Below are 25,929 nucleotides of genomic sequence, written 5' to 3'. Positions count from 1 at the left end.
TCCTACTGCATCCTCTACTGCCCGGTGTCCCTCCACCGAAGGCGTTGCTTTCTCCTCGTTCACTCCTCTCACTGAGACCGAGACGCTGGCTCTCCTAACACGTAGCCGTCCTACTACGTGTCCGCTTGACCCAATTCCTTCAAACCTACTGCAAACTATCGCACCTGCAATCATTCCGGCTATCACTCACACCATCAATGCCTCTTTAACTTCTGGTGTTTTCCCAACTGCTTTCAAACAAGCACATGTGACACCACTGCTTAAAAAGCCTTCTCTCAACCCCGCCCAGGTTGACAACTACAGACCGGTCTCACTGCTACCCTTTCTCTCTAAAACACTAGAAAGAGCAGTTTTAAATCAGGTCTCTGGCTTCCTCTCCCAGAATGACCTTCTGGACCAGAACCAATCTGGGTTCAAAAAAGGACACTCTACCGAGACGGCTCTGTTGTCTGTGACTGAAGCGTTAAAAACTGCCAGAGCTGCAGGTCAGTCCTCAGTGATCATTCTGCTGGACCTCTCAGCCGCATTTGACACAGTCAACCATGACTTCCTCCTAACTATACTCTCAAACATGGGGATCGCAGATAATGTGCTGTCATGGTTCAGATCGTACCTCACTGGGCGCTCGTTCAAGGTGTCGTGGCAAGGACAGCTGTCCTCAGCCCGCTCCTTATCCACTGGGGTTCCCCAAGGTTCGGTAATGGGACCCCTTCTCTTCTCCATATACACCACCTCTCTTGGTCAGGTTGTCCGCTCACACGGATTTTCCTACCATTGCTTTTCTGATGACACCCAGCTATACCTGTCATTCTCACCTGAAGATCACTCAATCTCTGCACGGATATCGTCGTGTCTCTCTGACATATCCTCATGGATGAAGGAGCATCACCTTCAATTAAATCTCTCAAAGACTGAACTTCTGATTATACCAGCAAAACCATCTTTTCAACACAACTTCTCTATAAGTATCGACTCTCTCTCTCTCTCACCGACAAAGGTTGCTAGGAACCTGGGTGTTCTGGTTGATGACCAGCTCTCCTTCACGCACCATGTGGCCTCAGTTGCTCGATCCTGCCGCTTCGCGCTTTATAACATCCGAAAAATTAGACCGTTCTTGACGCAACAGGCCACCCAACTCCTGGTGCAAGCGGTCGTCATCTCACTCCTCGACTACTGCAATGCCCTGCTAACTGGCCTCCCGGCCTGTGTAGTAAAACCACTCCAGATGATCCAGAACGCAGCAGCACGTCTGGTCTTCAACCAGCCAAAACGGGCACATGTCACCCCGCTGCTCATTGAGCTCCATTGGCTACCAGTTGATGCTCACATCAAATTCAAAGTGCTTACAATCGCCTACAAGGTGATACAGAACAGGCTCCTTCCTACCTGCACTCGCTCCTGAAGGCTTACGCTACCTCCCGGCCGCTGCGCTCCTCCAATGAACGTCGCCTCGCTTCGCCAAACACTCACACAAAGCAATCCAGACTGTTCTCATACAGAGTTCCCCAATGGTGGAACAAACTACCTTCCACTACCAGACCAGGAGAATCTCTCACTATCTTTAATAAACTCCTGAAGACAGAGCTCTTCAAAGAGCACTTACTCTCCTAACACCTCTAACACACTAACTACTTCTAACCTCATTTCCTTCTTCCCCTCCTTCACTCCTCTATCCTATTATTCCCCTTTGACCTCCTTTTATCCCTATCCAAAGATGCTTTACCTTTAAACTTATTTTACATTGTACTTGACTATTGTAAGTCGCTTTGGACAAAAGCGTCTGCCAAATGTAATGTAATGTAATGTAATGTAAAAAAATACTCAAATACATACTCAAATACACACTCAAATACACACATACCTAAATACACAAATACTCAAATACATACTCAAATACACACTCAAATACACACATACCTAAATACACAAATACTTAAATACACATGTACTTAAATACTCACATACTTAAATACACATGTACTTAAATACACAACTACTTAAATACACACATACCTAAATACACAAACACGCAAATACATATTCAAACACACACATACTTAAATATACACATACCTAAATACACAAATACTCAAATACATACATACTTGCATACACATATTCAAATACATCCATACTTAAATACACAAATACTCAAATACATACTGAAATACACATATTTAAATACACACATACTTAAATACACATACACTCAAATATATCCATACTCAAATACTCAAGTACACACATACTCAAATACACACAAACTCAATTAGACACATACACACATATTCAGTTACAAACATATTCACATGTTTGAGTATGTGTGTATTTGTGTATTTATGTATTTAGCTATGTGTGTTTTTGATGATGTATGTATTTGACTATTTGTGTATTTGTTTACTTGACTTAAATATTCAAATACTCAAGTATTTAAATTCGCCAACTGTCAAATACACACATACTTAAATACACAAATACACCTCTCATCGTCAAATAATCAAATACCCCATTACACACATTCACACATTTTATCTATAAAATACATCTATACTTAATTTCTCAAGTACACACATACTATTACACACATATTCAAATACTCAAGTATTAAAATACACTAATCCCCAAATATACAAATAAATAAGCGCACAGTAAAGACTCTTCTCACCGGTATGTTGAGGAAGACTTTGCTGTGATCTGCTGCAGACATGAACTTCCTCAGAGGAATCAAGAAGAACTGAAGAACAGAGGAACTGAATCAGAATCAGATCCTGAAGCTACGTTTCTGAATCAGTTTCTCTGATTTTGCTATTTATAGGTTTATGTTTGAGTAAAATGAACATTGTTGTTTTATTCTATAAACTACAGACAACATTTCTCCCAAATTCCAAATAAAAATATTCTCATTTAGAGCATTTATTTACAGAAAATGAGAAATGACTGAAATAACAAAAAAGATGCAGAACTTTCAGACCTCAAATAATGCAAAGAAAACAAGTTCATATTCATAAAGTTTTAAGAGTTCAGAAATAATCAATATTTGGTGGAATAATCCTGGTTGGTTTTTAATCACAGTTTTTTTTTCATGCATCTTGGCATCATGTTCTCCTCCACCAGTCTTACACACTGCTTTTGGATAACTTTATGCTGCTTTACTCCTGGTGTAAAAATTCAAGCAGTTCAGTTTGGTGGTTTGATGGTTTGTGATCATCCATCTTCCTCTTGATTATATTCCAGAGGTTTTTAATTTGGTAAAATCACTCTCTTTGAAGTTGTATTGCAACAAATTGGATACGTATCAGACTTCAATACCATATATTGACTTAACCCAAATCAGAATTAAAAATATCACATCTGTATCACATATAAGCAAATATATCAGATTTGGAACGCTTTTATCTGCTGTGTGAATGTTACAATGTATCAGCTTAGAGATCTTCTCCTCTAAATTAACCCTCTAAATTAGTCTTTGATCTGGTAACAGAATCTGATTGGTTGTGTTAGAGGAGATGCAGTAAATGAACAGTAGGGGGCGCTGCTCACTTTCTCGATGGACTCCAGCGTCTCGGTGTACTTCGCCTCCGTCTGTTTAATCTCCAACAGACAACAGCTCCTCACATCCACCTCCACCTGCTTCTGCTGATACACACAAACACACACACACACACACAGGTAAATTTCAGGTACATTTCTGGAGTTTTATCTTGTTTATCTTGGTAACAGAAAACACAGGAGCTCCACTGACTGAATACAACCTAGACAGACGCCAACAGTCAGACGCTCATCGCTATCTCGGTAATACAGGCACTGTGCCGAGCCGAGCGTACGCCCCCACTTATTACACACACATGAACACACAGCAGCACAAACCCAACTTTTACATCAACAATAAACAGAATAGTAAATAAAATAACATTGCTGTTCCCGTAAATGAGCTGCTGGAGCTCCTTCACAGCGTCAACCAGCAGCTCAGTTTCCTCTGCTGAGAAGAGTTTGTTGAACACATCCAGGTAGCTGCACCGTTACAATAGCAATCCGCGCAAGGTGTACTTTTCCCGTTGTTACGATAGTAAAGACAGTGTGTAAGTTACCGTGTGAGCTGCAGCTTCTGTTCTCATCAGATCTTCATAAATCTCTCCTCCCTCAACATCACCGTACACCGGATCATACACATCCTCCAGCACCTGCTCACTACACACACACACACACACACACACACACACACACACATTATATACACACACACACACATGCGTTACATTTACAGAGTGTGAATGGGCGGGGTTAATCTGAGGTGCTGTATTTTTGTTATTAGTCTATAAGGATAATTAATAGCGTTATATTAGCGATGTTTACACAACGTAAGAATCAGCTGTGGGGGTTTACAGGAAGTTGTGGGGGGTTTTAAACCCCCACACTCAGAAACAGGTACTTTTCTCTTCTCTCAGTTTATAAACCTAAAAATAACGTTAACCCTGTTTTACCCAGAGAATCACACAATAGAGTTTATGATAAATAAATAAATACTCAAACTACAGTCAGCCAATCAGAACACAGCTTACTGAATATTGTAATAATGTGGTTTTAACCCTGTTCTGTGTTCACACTGATGTTTTATGATGTTCTGGTTTCACTCACTCCATCAGATCCGCCAGGTGGATGTAGATATCCTCATTCTCCACACTCTCCTCCGTCGGGAACGGCCTGAGACACACACACACACACACACACACACACACACACACACATGAAATTCATACATTTCACACAATTTATAAAATTAAACAAATTTAGATATACAAAAAATTGGCCAATTCATAAAACTGGCATATTCATAACATTCACAAAGTTCATGAAATGCATCAATTTCACACAATTCTTAAAATTCACAAATCACACAATTTACACGATAAAAAAATCCTAGAATTTATTACATTCATAAAATTAGCACAATTCACAAATTCAAAAATATGTAAATTCAGAAAATTAACAAAATTCTTGACATTTATAAAATTCATAAAATTTCAAAAAAAATAAATTTACACAATTCCTAACATTTAAAACAATCAGAGAAATGCACAACATTCACACAATACATAAAAAACATAACGTTTATAAAATTCACACAATTAGGTAGAGTGTAAAACTCACCGTATTCCAGACTGCAGGGCTATAGAGGTGTGAGACAGTTTAGAAAGAGTGTCGATCACCTGCAACAAAACATTTATACCACAAATCTAACACATATAGGCACATACAACACCTATACAACACATATAAACACATTTATAACATATAAACATACAAACACATACAACACATATAAACACATTATAATGTCAGGAAATATTCATTGATATAAAGTAGCTGTAATATTAAGTAATAGTGTATTATATTGTGAGCAGGTTTAGTTTATATATAGAAGTTATATATAGTTATATATAGAAGTAAAAGTTCAGTAAATAAATAGTAAAGATGAAGTTTCTTTCACATGTCGCTCTCGCACTACAGGAAGTGGTCTCACCATTCCAGCCTCTACCAGTTTCTCAGAAGTGTGTGTCAGAAGTGTGTGTGTGTGTGTGTGTGTGTGTGTGTGTGTGTGTGTGTGAGTGTGTACAGTTGTGAACTTGTAGATGGAGAGATTCTGGTTTGTATCGGAACCTCAAACCTCTTAAACTTTTCACCACAAATCAGCCTGAACACCTCAGCCTCACAGAGTTCAGAGTATTTCCACTTTACTCTCAAAATACTACGACTTTATTCTCAAAATATTACGACTTTACTCTCAAAATACTATGACTTTATTCTTAAAATACTACGACTTTACACTCAAATATTACGACTTTATTCTCAAAATATTACGACTTTACTCTCAAAATATTACGACTTTACTCTCAAAATACTATGACTTTACACTGAAAATACTACGACTTTATTCTCAAAATATTACGACTTTACTCTCAAAATACTATGACTTTACTCTCAAAATACTATGACTTTATTCTTAAAATATTACGAGTTTACACTCAAAATATTACGACTTTATTCTCAAAATATTATGACTGTACACTCTAAATAGGGCGACTTTACTCTCAAAATATTACCAATTTATACTCTAAATATTATGACTTTACACTCAAAATATTACGACTTTACACTCTAAATATTATGACTTTACACTCAAAATGTTACAAATTTATACTCAAAATATAACAACTTTACCCTCTAAATATTAAGACTTTATACTCAAAATATTACGACTTTACACTCAAAATATTATGACTTTACACTCAAAATATTATGACTTTACACTCTAAATATTATGACTTTACACTCAAAATGTTACGAATTTATACTCAAAATATAACAACTTTACCCTCTAAATATTAAGACTTTATACTCAAAATACTACAACTTTACACTTAAAATATTATGAGTTTACACTCAAAATATTACAACTTACAACTTTATTATTCAAAATATTACATAATTTTATTGCGACTTTATTCTCAAAATACTTTGAATATATATTTTTTCTCAGAAAGTACTACAACACTATATTCAATATATTCCGACTTTACTTACAAAATTTTGTATGTATTTCTTTTCAAAACCTTTCTTGTTAACTGTTTTAAATTTTTAAGAGCAACAACATTGTAAATAGCTCCCATTAACAAGGAACAATATTTTATTTTATATTTATTGGCCTCAACTTATCTCAACTTAAGGGAACTCAATTCATTATTTTGCTTTGACTCAGTTTATCTAACTTATCTACATTTTGATATACTGACAGTATAATCCTGGCCTCTGTTAGAAACTCAGGATAAATGTAACTTGCTCTTACAGCCTCCAACACTGAGGCCTGGCAGCTTCCCAATACATACAATAAAATACCAATTACACTCCCAGTACCCAGAAGTACTGTAGCTTTAGGAGACAAATCAACACAAAGACGGTAAGTAATGGGAAAGACACGCCCAATATGCAAATATATAAAATAAAAACCTCCTATTGTATCCTGTGTAAAACCGAATACCCTGTAAATACCCTGCTGCACATTTATATTCTTAGCAACAAGCTAGCAACCCCAATGCCCTAGCACCACCTTAGCAACAACCAACTAGCAATCATGTAGCAACACCATAGCAACCACCTAGCAACCACTTAGCCCATGCCTTGCTGCATAAACATCCAGCATATTCAGTTTTCTAGTTATTATATAATATTTAATATTCTATTATACACCACAGTGTATTTATATAACCTGATATCTGACGGATTCGTGCACTTCCTGTACAGCCCTGCACATAAGTGTGAACACACACACACACACACACACACACACACACACACACACACACAGGGAACAGGATGTTGGTGTGTTGGTAAAGTTCTGTTTCAAAACTGCTGCTGTGTTTAAACCACAGCTCTCTTTATCTTCAATCTTCTCACAAAAACACTATATGCCCAAATACAGAGCCGAGTTATCAGATTTCTGCACTTATTTATTCTCATTTACAACATCTGAGTAAAGCTTAAAATCTGATAAAGAAATCTGATATAGAGAACTGGATTTAAACACCATAGCAACCACCATGGATAATATAGCAACCAACTAGCAACACTTTTAACAACCATTAAGCAATACTACAGGAAGCACCTTGCAACACCTTAGCAACCTAGAAACCACCCTGCAACACCTTAGTGACTACCTGGGAGCGCACAGCAACCTCTTAGCCACACCTTAATAACCACTGCAACACCTTAGCAACTACTAGGGAGCACATAGCAACCTCTCAGCTATGACTTAGCAACCACTCAGCCACATTTTAGCAACTATTTGACCACACCTAGCAACCACTCTGCCACACCTTAGCGACATCCTGGTACATTTTCTGAATGTTACATTTAACATTCATTCTGTCAAGTTTCCTGGACGCTAACGTCCAAATCGATTGTATCATTGCTGTAATGTTAAGTTTTGGGAATGTACTAACTGCCAACAGAAGTGGTTCTAGAGATCCCATAGCAACCACCAAGCGTCATCCTAGAAACCACTTTGCCACTCTTTAGCGAATACTTGCAAAACCATTATTGCGTCACACATCTGGAGCATTATTTCTGTTAGAATCTAACCTTCCAGGAAACTTTTAAAAATGCTGCTAAATGTTCTTGTTAGCTGGGAGGGTGTTTTGTTTCGCAGGGTGGATGCTGTGGTCCCCAGGCTGGCTGCTGTGGATTCGCACATCTGAATCAGCAATAGTTGCAACTTAACTAAAGTAGTGCATAAGAAGGAGTGTCCACAAACAACCGGATAGTGTTGCTGGCTGGTTGCTGTGGAGTTGCATAGTGGTTGCTAGGGTGTTGCTAGGTGGTTTCAAAGTGCCTGTTTGAAAGAAGGGAGCAATGCTTAGTGGAACATTTTCTGAATGTTACCGTTAGCGTTCTTGGAACATTCAATCTGTCAAGTTTCCTGGATGTTCTTAAAACATTTTTATTGAATGGCAACATCGCTTGTGTCATTGTTTTAATGTTTTAATGTTACGTAAAATTTTCCCTAATGTCAGTATTTGTCCATCTTAAAACGTTATGTGAGAAACATTCTTATAATGCTGCGATGTTAACCATTATTACGTCAGAGCAGAGTAATCAGATTTCCGCACTTATCTCATTTCCTACATCAGAGTAAAGTCTTGAATCTGAAAAAGAGAACTGTATTTGAATTACGTAGCAACACCATAGCAACCACCATGGGTAATATGGCAAGCAGCTAGAAACACTTTAGGAAGCATTTAGCAATACTATAGGAAGCACCTTGCAACACCTTAGTGACTACCTGGTAATGCACAGCAACCACTCAGCCATACCTTAGCAACCACTCTGCCGGACCTTAGCAACAACCTGGTACATTTTCTGAACGTCACAGTTAATGTTCTTAGATCATTCATCTGTCACGTTTCCTGGACGTTCTTGGAGCGTTTTTATGTAATGGCAACATATTTTGTTTTATTGTTTTAATTTTTATTTTTCAATGTTACTTTTAACATTACCGTAATGTTAGTATGCATGTATTTGGGAATGTTATGTGAGAAACGTTCTAATAACGCTGTGATTCTAAACATTATTATGTCACAGGCTTTCAGAGCGTTCCTGGAGTATTATTTTTGTAACGTTAAAATCTAATCTTACTAAAAACTTTGCTAAATGTTCTTGTAACGTTCTTTGACTGGTTCTTTTATGTCCGAAACAAAACCTCTCCAAACCTCAACAAACATACTTTACCAAATAGCTTTAATAGCAAAAACTGATCTACTAACTGCCAGTGGAAGTGGTTCAGGAGATCCCATAGCAACCACCGAACATCATCCTAGAAACCACCTTTCAACAACTTTTTAGCACGTTCCTGGATCATTAATTCTATTTCTATTTTCAATGTTTTGTAGTGTTCTCTGTTAGCTGCTGGGAGGGTGTTGTTTTAGAAGGTGGTTGCTGTGGTGTCCAGGGTGGTTGCTGTGGATTTGCACGTCTAAATCAGCAATCGTTGCAACTTAATTAAAGCAGCTGAACGATGCATTCAGAGTGCATTAAAACAGGGAGACCATAAGTATTTGGAAGCACCTTGCAACACCTTAGCAACCACTTAGCAATGATATAGGAAGCACCTTGCCACACCTTAGAAATCACCCTGCAACCCCTTAGTGACTACCTGGGAATGCACAGCAACCCCTCAGCCATACCTTATTAACCACTCTGAAACTTTTAAAAATGATGCTAAACGTTCTTGTAATGTTCTCTGTTAGCTGTTAGCAAGGTGGATGCTGTGATCTCCAGGGTGGTTGCTGTGGATTTGTACATCTGAATCAGCAATAGTTGCATTTTAACTAAAGCAGCCAAATGATACGTTTAGAGTGCACTAAAGCAGGGTGACCAAAAGTATTTGGACATACAGTGCCTGTGTGAGCTGACCATGAGAAGGTTGTGATTGGTCTTCTGTGGAAGGAGGCGGGGTTAATCCGTCTGGAGCTGGAGATAATCACCCGTAACATCTTCAGCACGTCCTCAGATGGACTTCATCCATTTCAATCAGCGTCCGAATACTTCCGCTCCTCAGTAACGGGATTAGGGCCGAGGTCCAGCAGCGTTTCTACTGGAGCAGATCTTAATATTCAGATTTACACGAGCAGCAGATTACTGAGGAGGATTAGAGGAACCTTCAGAACACGCTGAGCGTCCAAAATAAACTAGGACACGGTGCAGCAGAGTGAGACTCTTCACTCCGAAACTCCACCAGAACACGTCCAGATTCATCCGCCAGATTTATAATCCCGTCCCAAATACAAGAACACCTGCTAAACCACTCCAAAAGCTAATGTACATTATAGGCCATGAATAGGAGCTCCAAAGATCCCATAGCAACCACCAAGAAACCAGCATGCCTATTGCAATCTAACCCCAATCACCTGGAATACCACAGCAACCACCAACCAGTTATTTGACTGGTTCTTTCATTCCCTTAACAAAACCACTCCAAACCCGTAAACACAGGGGGGGTTACCATAGCAACCACCCTGCATGATCATAGAAACCACCTAGCAACACAACAGCAAACGCTTTTAGCACCATCTACTGCAAGCACCAGGAAACTATCCAAACCCATAAACACTTAGCAACTACTGTAACTTTAGTGAAACAAGATGGTTACAAACTTTATGCAACCACCCAGCACGATCATAGAAACCACCTAGCAAAACAACAGCAAACACAGGCAAAATCATCCATAGCAATCACCTGGAATACAATATCAACCACCTAATGAAACTATTGCAAATACCTAATGCAATCTTACAGCAATTACCTGGAATACCACAGCAACCACCAGTTCTTTGACACTATAGCAATACCTAATAATCACCTGAAATACTATAGCAACCACATAATGGCACCGTAGCAAATACTCAATGCAATCTTACATCAATCACCTGGAATACCACAGAAACCACCTAATGACATTATAGCAAATACCGAATGCAATCTTAAAGCAATCACATGGAATACCACAGCAACCACCAGTTCTTTCACTGGTTCTTTCAATCCAAAAGCAAAACCACTCCAACCCCGTAAACACTGGGAGGTTCTACAAATGTTCCTTTGCAACTACTGCAGCTTTTGTGAAACATGATCTATAAACTGCTTAAAAATGATTCTTAATATCCCATGGCAACCACCCAGCATATTCATAGAATCAACCTAGCAACACAACAGCAAACATTTGCTACACCATCCACAGCAACCACCTGGAATACCATAGGAACCACCTAACAAAACTATAGCAAATACCTAATGCAATCTTAAAGCAACCACCTGGAATACCATAACAACCACCACGGATTGCAAATGTACTAATTATTTTATCTTAATTAATCATGGGTGTGGTTAATTTTGGGGGCGTAATGTGAAATAAACCAATCAGAGCGTCTCTTGCTCATCATTCTCTTTAAGAGTAGATCAGGTGAGCTCTGTCTTTGGTGGATTGCCATTGTAACGGTGCAGCTACCTGGACGTGTTCAACAAACTCTTCTCAGCAGAGGAAACTGAGCTGCTGGTTGACGCTGTGAAGGAGCTCCAGCAGCTCATTTACGGGAACAGCAATGTTATTTTATTTACTATTCTGTTTATTGTTGATGTAAAAGTTGGGTTTGTGCACGGCTGCATTGCCAAGATAGCGATGAACGTCTGACTGTTGACGTCTGTCTAGGTTGCATTCAGTCAGTTTACCTGAACACACCTCATTTCCAGAACACCACGCCCATCAGTGTAGATATATTCAGAAGCTCTGCTGCTGTTTAAACCAGTAGAAAATAGACTGTGGGTGGGGTGAAAGATAGCGATGAGCATCACGAACCCGAACACTGTGTAGAGAGTGGTGTGCGGCAGGGTAATAAGGTCAGCAGGACACTGTCCTGCTTTCCTTTATATTACTGCAGGACTCGCTCTGTTAACCTGACTGCATGACTGAGTCCCAGAAACGAACCAAACAAAAAACTGTTCCTCCGGGCATCACACACACACACACACACATACACTATATACACTATATACACACTATACACACTATATACACAAACACTATACACACTTTACACACACACACACTATACACACACAAGCTATAAGTTTTGGTTAGTAGAATGTTATATGGCTTGTTTTTTGGTATCACATGGTGGTTGCTACGGAGTTGCAATAGGTGTATTTTAATATTCACTATATACAAACACACTATATATACTACATACACACACACTATATACACACACTATATACACATACACTATATACACACACTATATACACACACACTATATACACACACTATATACACATACACTATATACACACACTATATATACATACACTATATACACACACACTATATACACACACTATATACACATACACTATATACACACACTATATATACATACACTATATACACATACACTATATACACACACTATATATACATACACTATATACACACACTATATACACACACTATATATACATACACTATATACACACACTATATATATACATACACTATATACACACACTATATATACATACACTATATACACACACAGTATACACACAGTATACACACACTATATACACAGACTACACACACATACTATAAACACACACTACATATACGCACTCTACAAACACACTATACACACACACACTATAGACACGCTATACACACACAAGTTATCAGTTTTTGGTTTATAGAACATTTTGTAAACAACAGATTTAACATTTTCTTGGCACATTTTTGTGGTATCACATGGTGGTTGCTGTGCGGTTGCTATAGGTATTTGCTATGATGTGGCTGGCTGGTTGCAGTAGTGGTTGTTAGGGTTGTTGCTAGGGGGTTGCAAACATTTTTTTGATTAGTAGAATGTTCTCTGAACTTTATAATTAACGTTCTTAGAATGATCTTCAATCTGTCGGGGTTTCTGGAAGTTCTTAGAGCATCTTTATTTAATGTTTAATGTTTAACGTCGCAGCAACTTCACTTGTATCAGATATTGAATGTTCAGTTTATAGAATGTGACTTTACTACTAAACGTTTCTATAGAGTTGTATAGTGTTCGTGTAGATGGGAATGTATCTACTGTAACTGTAGATTAATCACAGAGCAGCACGCAGAGTGAAACTGAAACTAAACGTAGTAAATGAACAGAATACAGTGATGAACTCAGGTAAACCCTGGATCAGAGTATAGTGGTGATGCTGGGCAGTACTGTGGGTCAGTGGAGCGTACTCTGATGGGAGTATTGTAGAGTAATGGAGCTGACCGGCTCACCGACCCTCAGGCTGAGCTACTGACCCACATTCACTCCCAGCATGAAGCTAATTACACCACCACGCTCAGTCAATACTCAACACAACTCATCATTTACTGTAATTACACATATACTAAATACTCAAATACTCTCATACAGCAATAACTCATAACCTCATACCATATATCTCAAAAGTCTAATCCCAAACTTAATACAATTCTTTAAAATACGTTTAAAAACTGAGTTTATTCAATATATATTTGAGTCTGGTTTGAGTGATGCAATAGAAAAAACACATATGTTTCCATTGAGAACCATTTATTAGACATACACAATATATAATATATAGACAGAAGTATTGAGATATCTGCATTATCTAATTCACTTACATTTAAAAGTTCTCTACATACTTTTCACTAAACGCACTGTAGTCATTTGTATAATTAAATATATTACAAATACAAAATATACAATATGAACAATAGTATTTAGAGATATCTGCTAATTCATTTAAATATGTAGATTCCTTTCATGTTTTCATAATTTATTGTATTCACATGCATTAAATATACTATAATGACAAAAGTATTGGGACACCAGCTCATTTATAGAAATATAAAGATTCAGACTGTTCAGCACTGTAGTCATTTTATTGTTATTTTTTCTAAACAAAATAGCTTATGTGGACAATATTATAGAGATATTTGCTAATTCATTTCAATATGCAAAATATATACTTATATATGCAAAATATACTTATATATGCGAAATATATTTATATATGCAAAATATACTTTATAGATAAAATATTTGAGATACCTTTTCAGTAATTTAAAATTAAAGGAGGTTTATGCAAATATGCAAAATATATATGCAAATACATAATATGCAAGACATTGTGCAAATCTGAAAAATATATACGCAAATATATAATATGCAAGACATTGTGCGAATCTGCAAATGTGTTGTTAAGAATTAACAGAGTTTTGGGATATGAACCACGCCTCAAGTTCCCTAGCTCCTCCCCCTGGTCCTATATATATATATACCTCCCAGGTGCTCCTCACCTACGTGACTTTCGACCTTGCACCCGCCTCCACCCCATCACCACCCTCATCTTAATCTCTTACCTAGCTGCGGGGGGGATTTGGCTTGAGAACCGTCCCAAGCTGTTCTGAACTGTACCCCAAGTATCATCATCACAGTTCCCCTCCCCGCATGGTGTAGGGGGGGTTCATTATAGCAAAATATATATATATGCAAATATGCTAAATATACTAAACAAGCAAAAGTATGGGTGAAATCTGCTCACTGAATTAAAGGTGCCTCACAAACTTTTCTTTATTGTATTTCTATTTATTAAATATACTAAAAAGGGCAAAAGTATTAATTTAAATGTATAAGTTCTTTATATTCTTTAAAATAAAAGCAGTTAGAAATGGTTCTCTCTCAATAAATGTTTTACAGCATAATTCATATTTTAATTATTAATTGTGTGTAATTTGTGTTTTAGTCTTGATTCTACTGCAGTATTAAATAAAACAGGTAAATATTGTGATTTTATTGTAGGATCTAGGTAGTAATTACCTTTTCGAAGTCTCGTACGTCGAACAGGTCGAAGGCGTCGAAGAGTTCGTTCTTCTTCATGTTAAAAGTTTCACAGCAGGCCGATAAAAACGTCCGGATATTCTTCAAACACAGAAACTGAAACAGATTAAACAACATCACCATTAAAAACTTACAATTAAATTGATTTGAACTAACGTTTAAACGAATCGGACAAAAACAAAGAGAATAACATAAACAGAAATAAAAAATAAAATATGAGTATGATTTAAACATGATTAAAACAATATATTTAAAAGAAGAAAAAATCACAAAATTATTGCATAAAACTACATTCAATATTTTATTTCATTTTATTTAACGTTTATTGATGGCATATAACATTTTTACTGTCATAATTGCTCATTTTTAACTTTTAATAAGTACACTACTATGTAAACACTTTTATTTTGCAATTTTATATTTAGTGTTATTTTGAAAAATGTGAATCACTGAATCATTTACAAAAGAATCAGAATCAAACTGAATCAGAAACACAAAGCTCTATTTTACTGATCTATAGGTGAGCTTGATTTAAGGCGTGTCAGTGTGTCTTTGCTATCATAACGACGGGAAAAGTATACCTTGAAACAAAACACCATCTACTAATTCTCTTAATTAATCATGGGTGTGGTTAATTTTGGGCGTAACGTGAAATAATAAACCAATCAGAGTGTCTCAATCTTGCTCATCATTCTCTTTAAGAGTAGATCAGGTGAGCTCTGACTTTGGTGTATTGCTATTGTAACGGTGCAGCTACCTGGACGTGTTCAACAAACTCTTCTCAGCAGAGGAAACTGAGCTGCTGGTTGACGCTGTGAAGGAGCTCCAGCAGCTCATTTACGGGAACAGCAATGTTATTTTATTTACTATTCTGTTTATTGTTGATGTAAAAGTTGGGTTTGTGCTGCTGTGTGTTCATGTGTGTGTAATAAGTGGGGGTGTACGCTCGGCTCGGCGCCTGTGTTACCGAGATAGCGATGAACGTCTGACTGTTGACTGTTGTCAGGGTTTTATTGAGTCAGTAGCGCACCTGAGTTTACAGTTACCAAGATAAACTAGTAAAACTCCAGAAATGTACCTGAACACACCTCATTTCCAGAACACCACGCCCATCAGTGTAGATATATTCAGAAGCTCTGCTGCTGTTTAAACCAGTGAGTAAAGACAGTTGCAGTGTATTGTGCAGTGTGTGTGTGTGGTGATTGAGGAAGTGTTTAATACCACTAGAGATGGAGAAATAACTGTTCAGTTCCTCAAAACATCCATCTGTAAAAAGCTCACTCTTTACACCACTTAAAAAAGATGAGTTTCTTTGATTTTATCAAATTGAAAACCTCTGGAATATAATCAAGAGGAAGATGGATGATCACAAACCATCAAACCACCAAACTGAACTGCTTGAATTTTTACACCAGGAGTAAAGCAGCATAAAGTTATCCAAAAGCAGTGTGTAAGACTGGTGGAGGAGAACATGATGCCAAGATGCATAAAAAAAAACTGTGATTAAAAACCAACCAGGGTTATTCCACCAAATATTGATTATTTCTGAACTCTTAAAACTTTATGAATATGAACTTGTTTTCTTTGCATTATTTGAGGTCTGAAAGTTCTGCATCTTTTTTTGTTATTTCAGTCATTTTTCATTTTCTGTAAATAAATGCTCTAAATGAGAATATTTTTATTTGGAATTTGGGAGAAATGTTGTCTGTAGTTTATAGAATAAAACAACAATGTTCATTTCTCTGCTCTCCGATCCTCAGCTGAACTCAACACTAAATCAATATGTAATTAATTAATTACACACAGCGAGCAGCCGTCCAATCGTTAACCCCCTATAGACCACCCTGACCTGCTAATTCAATTCACATTTCTACACTAAGATAGAATCTGTTCAAATAAATACAGTAAAACATGTTAAGATTATTTCCACTACTCTTAATAAATTCACTAGATTAGGATTATGAGTTCAGGTCTCACAATACTACATGATATTTAATATAGCACTGAAAATACGATAAATAGCTGCAGATTATTAAAAGTGTTAATATTATAAATATAATAAATATATCAAATACTATTCTAATTTATGATCAATCAGTAAACAGCGACTCCTATATAAATACAGGATGAACATACTACACCATGTTCACCATGTACACCAGTGTCACTACCGGATTAAGAATAGTCCACTAATAGAGTCCTGTGCTCAGCGTCCTGTGGGCAGAGTCCTGTGTGTGTTACAGCGTCCTGTGGGCTGCCTCCAGTAGGTGATGTCCTGTGGGCAGAGTCCTGTGATTTGAATCCTGTGTTTATAGTGTCCTGTAGGTGATGTCCTGTGGGCAGAGTCCTGTGATTTGAATCCTGTGTTTACAGTGTCCTGTAGGTGATGTCCTGTGGGCAGAGTCCTGTGATTTGAATCCTGTGTTTATAGTGTCCTGTAGGTGATGTCCTGTGGGCAGAGTCCTGTGATTTGAATCCTGTGTTTACAGTGTCCTGTAGGTGATGTCCTGTGGGCAGAGTCCTGTTGGTGGCATTCTGAGTTCAGAATCCTGTGAATGACATCCTGTGGACAGAGTCCTGTGATCATTGTCCAGTGTTTACAGTGTTCTGTGGGCAGTGTCCTGTGGGCAGTGTCCTGTAGGTGATGTCATGTGGGCAGAGTTTTGTTGATGACATTCTCAGTTCAGAATCCTGTGGGCAGCTTCCTGTGTTTAGAGTGTCCTGTGTTTACAGTGTCCTGTTTTTACAGTGTTCTGTGGGTGGCTTTCTGGCAGTGTCCTGTGGGCAGCGTCCTTTGCTCAGTGTCCTGTGTTTACATTGTCCTGTGTTTACAATGTCCTGTTGGTGAGATCCTGTGGGCAATGTTCTGTGGGCAGTGCCCTGTGTTTACAGCGTCCTCTGTTTACAGTGTCCTGTTGGCAGAGTCCTGTGGGCTGCATCCTGTTGGGTCTTCCTGTGGCAGAGTCCTGTGGGCAGCATCCTGTGAGTCCTGTGGGTTCTGAGTATTAAAGAACAGGGTAAAAATAAGGAGAACATTTCAACTACAGTCCTGTAGATGTACAGTCCTGTAGCAGTAGAGTCCTGTAGATGTACAGTCCTGTAGCAGTAGAGTCCTGTATACGTACAGTCCTGTAGCAGTAGAGTCCTGTATACGTACAGTCCTGTAGCAGTAGAGTCCTGTAGCAGTAGAGTCCTGTATACGTACAGTCCTGTAGCAGTATAGAGTGCAGAGTGCGGTTTATCCTGAGATCACAGTTGGATGGTTTTACTCCGGGAGGAATTGCAGGTTCTTATCTCTCCCGCAGGACAGAGGGACCGCGGGACGTCGCTGACCCGGCAGCCTGGGCGGAGGCCTGCTAACGAGCAGGAGGATCAAAGCTGTGATGATGTTATCAGGCCCCAGGGGATTGTGGGAAGGGTCGTTATGTCCGGCTGCAGCTCGTTATAGAGTTCTGTACTGAACTGCAGGAATGCTAACTCTGCGCTAGCGTAAAAATTAGCATTAATTTCACTATAAACCCACTCAATTTGTATATATATACACACTTAATGGTGCTTAAAACATATTGAGAAATGTCTAAGTATGATGTAAATATACTAACAGATTTATGTACTTACTTTCTATGTAAATATATTAATTGAATATATTATTTTTTACTATTTTTATACAGTTAAAGTATAATAAGTACAAAAAATGTTGATCCATTTTATCACTCTTTAAATATACTGATTAATAATAATGTGGCTATAAGAAAACTTGTAGTGCATTATAACATAATAATAATGCTTAGTATACTTTAATCTACTTTTATTCACTGGGGACTGACTGAATTTTAGTACAGGTGATAGAAAATGTGATGGAACAGGTGATAGTACAGGTGAATGTGTTATAGTATTTTTATTTTAATTAAAACTTAAAAAAAACATTAAAACTTTAATTTAGAGTTAATTTAGTGCTAACCTCTTACTAACTCAGTATTAATTAAATGTAAATTCAGGGCTAACTCAGTTCTAACTCAGTTCTAACTCAGTTCTAACTTAGTGCTAACTCTGTGCTAACTCAATGGCAATTCAATGCTAACCTCTTACTAACTCAGTATTAATTAAAGCTAATTCAGGGCTAACTCAGTGGTAACTCAGTGCTAACCTCTTACTAACTCAAGATTAATTAAAGCTAATTCTGTGGTAACTCAATGCTAACTTAATAGTAATTTAGTGCTAACATCTTACTCATTCAGTATAAATTAAATGCTAATTCTGTGCTATATTAGAAAGTTGCAAGAAAATGGATTATTAAAACAGAACAAGAACAGTCATCATAAACAATTCAACACAAATCAAATGCCTGTGCCAATTTAAATAAATTGTCCACCCTGTCGCAGTAAAATATTATAGTAATTTTAGACAATTGCAAGAAAATATATCTTTACAACAGAATATGGACAGTCAACACATTTGCAGCTCTAGCTTAATCGCGTTTCCATCAAATACCAACTACCTTTCAATAAAAGTGTCCACCCTGTGTCTGTAAAATTTCATTATAATTAAAAAAAAGAGAGTGTATTTTACAGTTAAAAAATAATCACCATTAACAATTAGACATGTGTACAGCTGTAGCTCAACCACGTTTCCATCAAATGCCTATTTTCATTAAAAGTGTCCACCCTGTCGCAGTAAAATATATCAATCATTTTTAAAAAATGCAAGAAAATGTATTTTTTTTTTACCAAAAACAGTCACCATAATTCAACAAATTCAACATGTGTACAGCTCTAGCTCAACCACATTTCCAGTTAAATCAAATTCCCATGCCAATTTTCAATAAATTGTCCACCCTGTCGCAGTAAAACATCATGGTAATTTTAGAAAATTGCAAGAATATATATATTTAAAATTGATTAAAAACTGTCACCATAAACAAATCAACACAAATCAAACGGCAATTTTCACTAAACTTCACTAAAAGTTCATGATGATTCAAAAAATGCAGAAAAAAGTACCTTTGAAACAATTCAAGAATAATCACCATTAACAATTAGACATGTCTACAGCTGTAGCTCAACCACGTTTCCATCAAATGCTAAAGTTTAAAGCTACAATTGTCCACCCTGTCGCAGTAAAATTTCACAATAATATTTAAAAAATTGCAAAAAAATGTATCTTTAAAACAGAACTTCAGTCAGCATGAACAGTTCAACATGTCCGCAGCTCTAACTCAATCATGATTCCATCAAATACCTGTTTTCACTAAGTGTCCACCCTGTCACAGTAAAATTTCACAGAAAATATACTGAAATAATAGTGTGGCTACAAGAACACTTTAGTGCACTATAACATAATAATGGTTAATATACTTTAATCTACTTTTATTCACTGGGGACTGACTGACTTTTAGTACAGGTGATAGAAAATGTGATGGAACAGGTGATAGTACAGGTGAATGTGTTATAGTATTTTTATTTTAAATTAAAACTTAAAAAAACATTAAAATTGTCCACCCTGTCGCAGTAAAATTTCACAGGAATATTAGAAAATTGCAAAAAAAAAAAAATGTATCTTGGAAACAGAACAATTTAACACATTTCCAACATATACCAATTTTCAATGAATTGTCCACCCTGTCGCAGTAAAATTTCATGTTAAATTTAGAAAATTGCAAGAAAATATATCTTTAAAATAGAATATGAACAAATAGAAATATCACCGTAGTTCAACACATCTGCAGCTGTAACTCAACTACGGTTCCATCAAATACCAAATACCTTTCACTAAAACTGTCCACCCGGTCGCACAGTTTATCGTTACAGGGTGGACGGAAGCATGACGGGAGATAAAAAGTAAAAAATTGATTGTAAAAGTAATTAAGCTGAATAAAATGCTGATTTTATTTTCTGTAGTCAGAGCATAAGACTTGAGTAATCTGTAATTAACGTAATTACATTTCTGTAATTAGATGAGTAATTGAGTATGGTCTACAGCGTGGACTGTGGTAGCTGTGGAACAGTCACAGTGTTGCCGTGGCGAGCGCGGGGGTTGCCGTGGCTCCTCCTGAGCTCTGAGTCGGGCTGAATGGTTTCATACACTAACAGAGCCGCCATGCCAACCGCTGCCAACCGCTGCCAACCGCTGCCCGTCTGTAAGAGCCTCTATGTCTTTATTGGCAGGACAGCCTGGCACTGCCCGGCACCAGCCACACTCAGATAACACCCGGCACTAAAACAGGAGGGCATACAGACTGATACTCTCACCACATCAAGCTCCCAGAGAGATTAAATACCAAATAAAATACATTAAATACAACTTAAACACTATAAATATATATTTTAGTAGACGCCAATTTACCTGTTCTTGTGAAAATGTGATTTAGAAAGATTTAAAATGGTAAAATAAGAAAAAACAAGTGAAAATCTAAATGTTTTGATGCTCATACTCTAAAAAGTAGCAAAATACAGATTTTACAGTGTACAGATTATTTAAAACTATTAAATTAAATATAATCCTAGTTGTTCTCATTTGAGTTAATTCCCATACATCTAAAATCAAATATATATATATATATAATAGATAGGTTCAAATATATGAATTTTACTAGAACATCCTTCATATACAGCATGCAATACTGTGAATTTTTGGAACATACTGAAATACATTGATTAATATATGATTTTATAAATATGGGAAATATATTATATTTTAGCTGTATATCAACGAATATATATATATGTATATATATATATATAGAACAACTTAAATGTAATAATATAATGGTAAATGTATACATAATATACCAATACATCATATAAATCTGATCAAATGTGTAGAATAACTGTGAGATTCACATTATGTAAAAAATAATAGCTGGTTTCAAAAATTAAAACTGCTTTTTTGTGATTTTTGAGTTAATTTTGCCACTTTTTTCTCAATTTTTTCACATAAATTGACAAAAAAACTACAATTTGTAACTTTCATTGTTTGGCATTGTACTCTCTCTCTCTCTCTCTCTCTCTCTCTCTCTCAGACTCCGGCTGCTGATGGAGAAACAGTATGACCTACTGTACTCTCTCTCTCTCTCTCTCTCTCTCGGACTCCGGCTGCTGATGTAGAAACAGCATGACCTACTGTACTCTCTCTCTCTCTCTCTCTGACTCCGGCTGCTGATGCTGAAGCAGCATGACCTACTGTACTCTCTCTCTCTCTCTCTCTCTCTCTCTCAGACTCCGGCTGCTGATGTAGAAACAGCATGACCTACTGTACTCTCTCTCTCTCTCTCTCTCTCCCTCTTTCTCTCTCTCAGACTCTGGCTGCTGATGGAGAAACAGTATGACCTACTGTACTCTCTCTCTCTCTCTCTCTCTCTCTCACTCTCTCTCTCTCTCTCTCACTCTCTCTCTCTCAGACTCCGGCCGCTGATGCAGAAGGTCAGAAGGTCATAAGGTCAGAAGGTGGTTACCTGGGACATCTGAGGCCTGAGGTTGATCTGTTTGAGGTTGATTGTATCCGGCCGCAGGTTGTTGAGCAGCTGGCAGAGCAGCACCCCGTCCCTCAGAGTCTGTGCCAGGTCAAACACCTGCGCCCAGTCCGCCATCACCCGGTGAGTGGCAGGCAGCACCCGGCACTCTATCAGCCACAGAGTGCACTGCTTCCAGTACTCCATTACTCTCTCTATCTCTATTTATATCCCTATCTCTCTCTCTGTTTCTCTCTCTCTTTATTTGTCTTTCTCTCTTTCTAAACTTATCTCTATCCTTCTTTTTCTGTTCTTCCTCCCTCTCTCGTTCTCTCTCTTACCCTCTTTCTATCCGTATATATTTCTCTCTCTTTTTCTCTTTGTCTCTCTTCTTCTGTCCCTCTCTTTCTCTCCTTCTAAACTTCTTTCTTTCTCTCTCGTTCTCTTTCTGTCCTTCCCACCCCCCTCTCTCTCTCTCTCCCTCTCTTTCTCTTCTTCTATCCTTCTCTCTCTCTCTGATAGGACTCCTCTCAGAACTGACTGACTGTCTGTGTGGTTTCCCTGCCCATATTCCAGCAAGCCCCTCCCACTGCTCTCTGATTGGCTAGTCACCTCCTGCTGGTTATTAGAGGAGATGAAGTGGATTGGTCAGAAACTCTAAACTCATTCAATAATAATAATAATCATTTTTGTAATTATTTTTTTATTTAGACTATTTAGGTTTTGGGTTTTCTGGGTAAATTTACATTTCAGCTCATTTATGCTTATTTGAATTAAAATGAGCAGAATTGAGTTGAGAAAAAATGAGTTGAGGTGATTTGAAGTTGAAGCTGATCTAAGATTAATTGAGTTACTGTAAATTTGGTTAAATTCAAATAATACAGTAAATCAGATAATTTAATCAAGCTGAACTGAATTAAAATAATATAAATTAAACTGATTAATTAATTTAATTTAATGATGAACGCTTTTCTGGAACACTGTGGTGTCTTTCTTTCACCATCACCAGGCTGTAAACATTGTGCTGAGTTCAGATTATTTGAATAATTGTATTTGAGTTGTAATGAAGCTGAGCTGAAATTAGTTAAATTATGTTGAATTTAGTTGAGTTGAGTTCAGATCATCTGAGTTATGTTTACTTGATTGGAGGTGAGCTGATCATTTAACTTGTTTGAGGTGGAATCAGATGAATTGAATTGAATTTGTTGGAGTTAAAAGGAGGAAAAAAATCATTTGAGTTGTGACTAATGATAACTAATACTAATACTGCAATGTGAGGACATCGCAAGGACATTGTAAAGATATTGTGAGGATGTTGTGAGGACGTTAAGAGGATGTTGTGAGGACATTGTGAGGACGTTAAGAGGATGTTGTGAGGACATTGTGAGGACATTAAGAGGATGTTGTGAGGACATTGTGAGGACGTTAAGAGGATGTTGTGAGGACATTGTGAGGACGTTAAGAGGATGTTGTGAGGATGTTTCTGGGATGTAGAAAGGACGTTGTGAGGACATTGTGATGAGGTTGTAAGGATGCTTAAGAGTTTTGAAGACATTGTGAGGACATAAGATGATGTTGTGATGAGGTTGTGAGGACATTGTAAGGACATTGTGAGGATGATAAGAGGATGTTGTGAGGATGTTGTGATGAGGTTGTGATGAGGTTGTGAGGATGTTGTAAGGACATTATTAGGACGTTGTCAGGACATTGTAAGGATGTTGTGAGGACATTGTGAGGACGTTGTCAGGACATTGTAAGGATGTTGTGAGGACGTTGTCAGGACATTGTAAGGATGTTGTGAGGACATTGTGAGGACGTTGTTAGGACGTTGTGAGGACATTGTAAGGACATTGTTAGGACGTTATTAGGACATTGTAAGGATGCTGTAAGAACATTGTAAGGATGTTGTGAGGACATTGTGAGGACATTGTTAGAACGTTGTGAGGACATTGTAAGGATGTTGTGAGGACATTGTGAGGACGTTAAGAGGATGTTGTGAGGACATTTTGAGGACATTGTTAGAATGTTGTGAGGACATTGTAAGGATGTTGTGAGGACGTTAAGAGGATGTTGTGAGGATGTTGTGTGGACATTGTTAGGACATTTTCAGGACATTGTAAGAATGTTGTTAGAACATTGTAAGGATGTTGTGAGGACGTTAAGAGGACGTTGTGAGGATGTTTCTGGGATGTAGTAAGGACGTTGTAAGGACATTGTGATGAGGTTGTAAGGATGCTTAAGGTAGGTTCTGAGGATATTGTAAGGACATAAGAGGATGTTGTGAGGATGTTTCTGGGATGTAGTAAGGATATTGTGAGGACATTGTGATGACGTTTGTTAAGGACGATGTGAAAATGTTGTTAGGATGTTGTGAGAACATTGGGAGAACACTGTTAGAACACAGAATGTTGTAAGAATGTTGTGAGTATGTTGTAAGGATAGGGTAGGAACGCTGTGTGAATATTGTGGTAATGTTGTTGGACCTTTGTGGGGACATTGCAAGGATGTTACGAGAACGCTGTGAGGACGTTGTATTGACATTGTGAGAATCTTGTGAGGACGTTGAACATAGGTTTTGAGGACATTGTGAAAATGTTTCTGGGACATTGTGAGGACGTTGTTAGGATGTTGTTAGGATGTTGTGAGAACACTGATAATATTTTAAGGATGTTATAAGGACATTGTAAGGACATTATGAAGATGTGAAAATGTTGTTGAAATTTTGTGAAGATGTTATGAGAACATTGTGAGGATGTTGTGAGGACAGTGTGAGGACGTTGTGAGAATGTTGTGAGAATGTTGTTGAAACTTTGTGAGGATGTTTTGAGAACATTGTGAGGACATTGTGAGGACAGTGTGGTGTGTGTTGGAGTTGCATCACGCTGCATCGCTTCTTCAGAAAGATCAGTTTTGAACATCTCTGCTGGATTTTCTCAGTCAGTTTTATGAGGTAGAGTCTCCTGGAATCCAGGCTTTCAGTTAACAGCTGTGCTGAACTCATCAAGAGTTAATAACTTGAATTTCTTGTCTCTTAATAAAGTGTTTGAGAGCATCAGTTAAAGTAAAGTAGTGAAGAGGTAGAGTTACAGGTATACAGTGAATAGTGAATATTTCAGTAATGTTCGAATCCAGATTATGAGAAGAACAACTACTCAACTAAATAAAGAAAAAATACTTTAATAAGAAATGAAGGTCAAAAATGTTTTGATGATGAAAATGGCACTCATCAGGACCACCCCAGGAAAGGAAGAGTAAGTAAATAACTGTAAATACTGTAAGTATTTCACAGGGCAATATACAGAAGAAACAGCACCATCTAGTGGAATTAAACAGAAACGCATTTTTAATTCTGTGTTTTAATAAAACACCAAAATAATGAGATAATAAGGTACTAAGATATTAAAATTTATTTGAATAAATATTTTGAATCCAAAAACAATGCCCTTAACATTTCAGATATTTTTTTTATTCATGTTGCAAAATGTTTATTTCTATTATTTTTTATATGAAGTAGAATATATCCATTAA

General features: G+C 37.3%; 1 protein-coding gene across 4 annotated transcripts in view; it reads right to left on the bottom strand.

The window, feature by feature from the left end:
• Positions 1-22,937, bottom strand: part of vav3b (vav 3 guanine nucleotide exchange factor b) — a 69,143-nt gene extending 46,206 nt beyond the window's left edge. For 2 of the 4 annotated variants that reach the window (XM_049476745.1, XM_049476747.1), the window contains exons 1-7: positions 22,405-22,937; positions 14,934-15,050; positions 5,149-5,207; positions 4,636-4,701; positions 4,089-4,188; positions 3,541-3,636; positions 2,666-2,734 (exon numbers count right to left, since the gene is read on the bottom strand). In XM_049476745.1, the coding sequence (XP_049332702.1) occupies positions 2,666-2,734; positions 3,541-3,636; positions 4,089-4,188; positions 4,636-4,701; positions 5,149-5,207; positions 14,934-15,050; positions 22,405-22,608 (711 nt within the window). In that variant the 5' untranslated portion in view covers positions 22,609-22,937. The remainder of the gene's footprint in view (positions 1-2,665; positions 2,735-3,540; positions 3,637-4,088; positions 4,189-4,635; positions 4,702-5,148; positions 5,208-14,933; positions 15,051-22,404) is intronic. The other 2 variants (XM_049476746.1, XM_049476748.1) reach the window with 1 other exon arrangement.
• Between the last annotated feature and the right edge of the window lie 2,992 nt (positions 22,938-25,929).

This window comes from Astyanax mexicanus, chromosome 4, assembly GCF_023375975.1.
Source record: "Astyanax mexicanus isolate ESR-SI-001 chromosome 4, AstMex3_surface, whole genome shotgun sequence".
Lineage (NCBI taxonomy): Eukaryota > Metazoa > Chordata > Actinopteri > Characiformes > Acestrorhamphidae > Astyanax > Astyanax mexicanus.
This window is presented reverse-complemented; position numbering and strand designations above follow the sequence as displayed.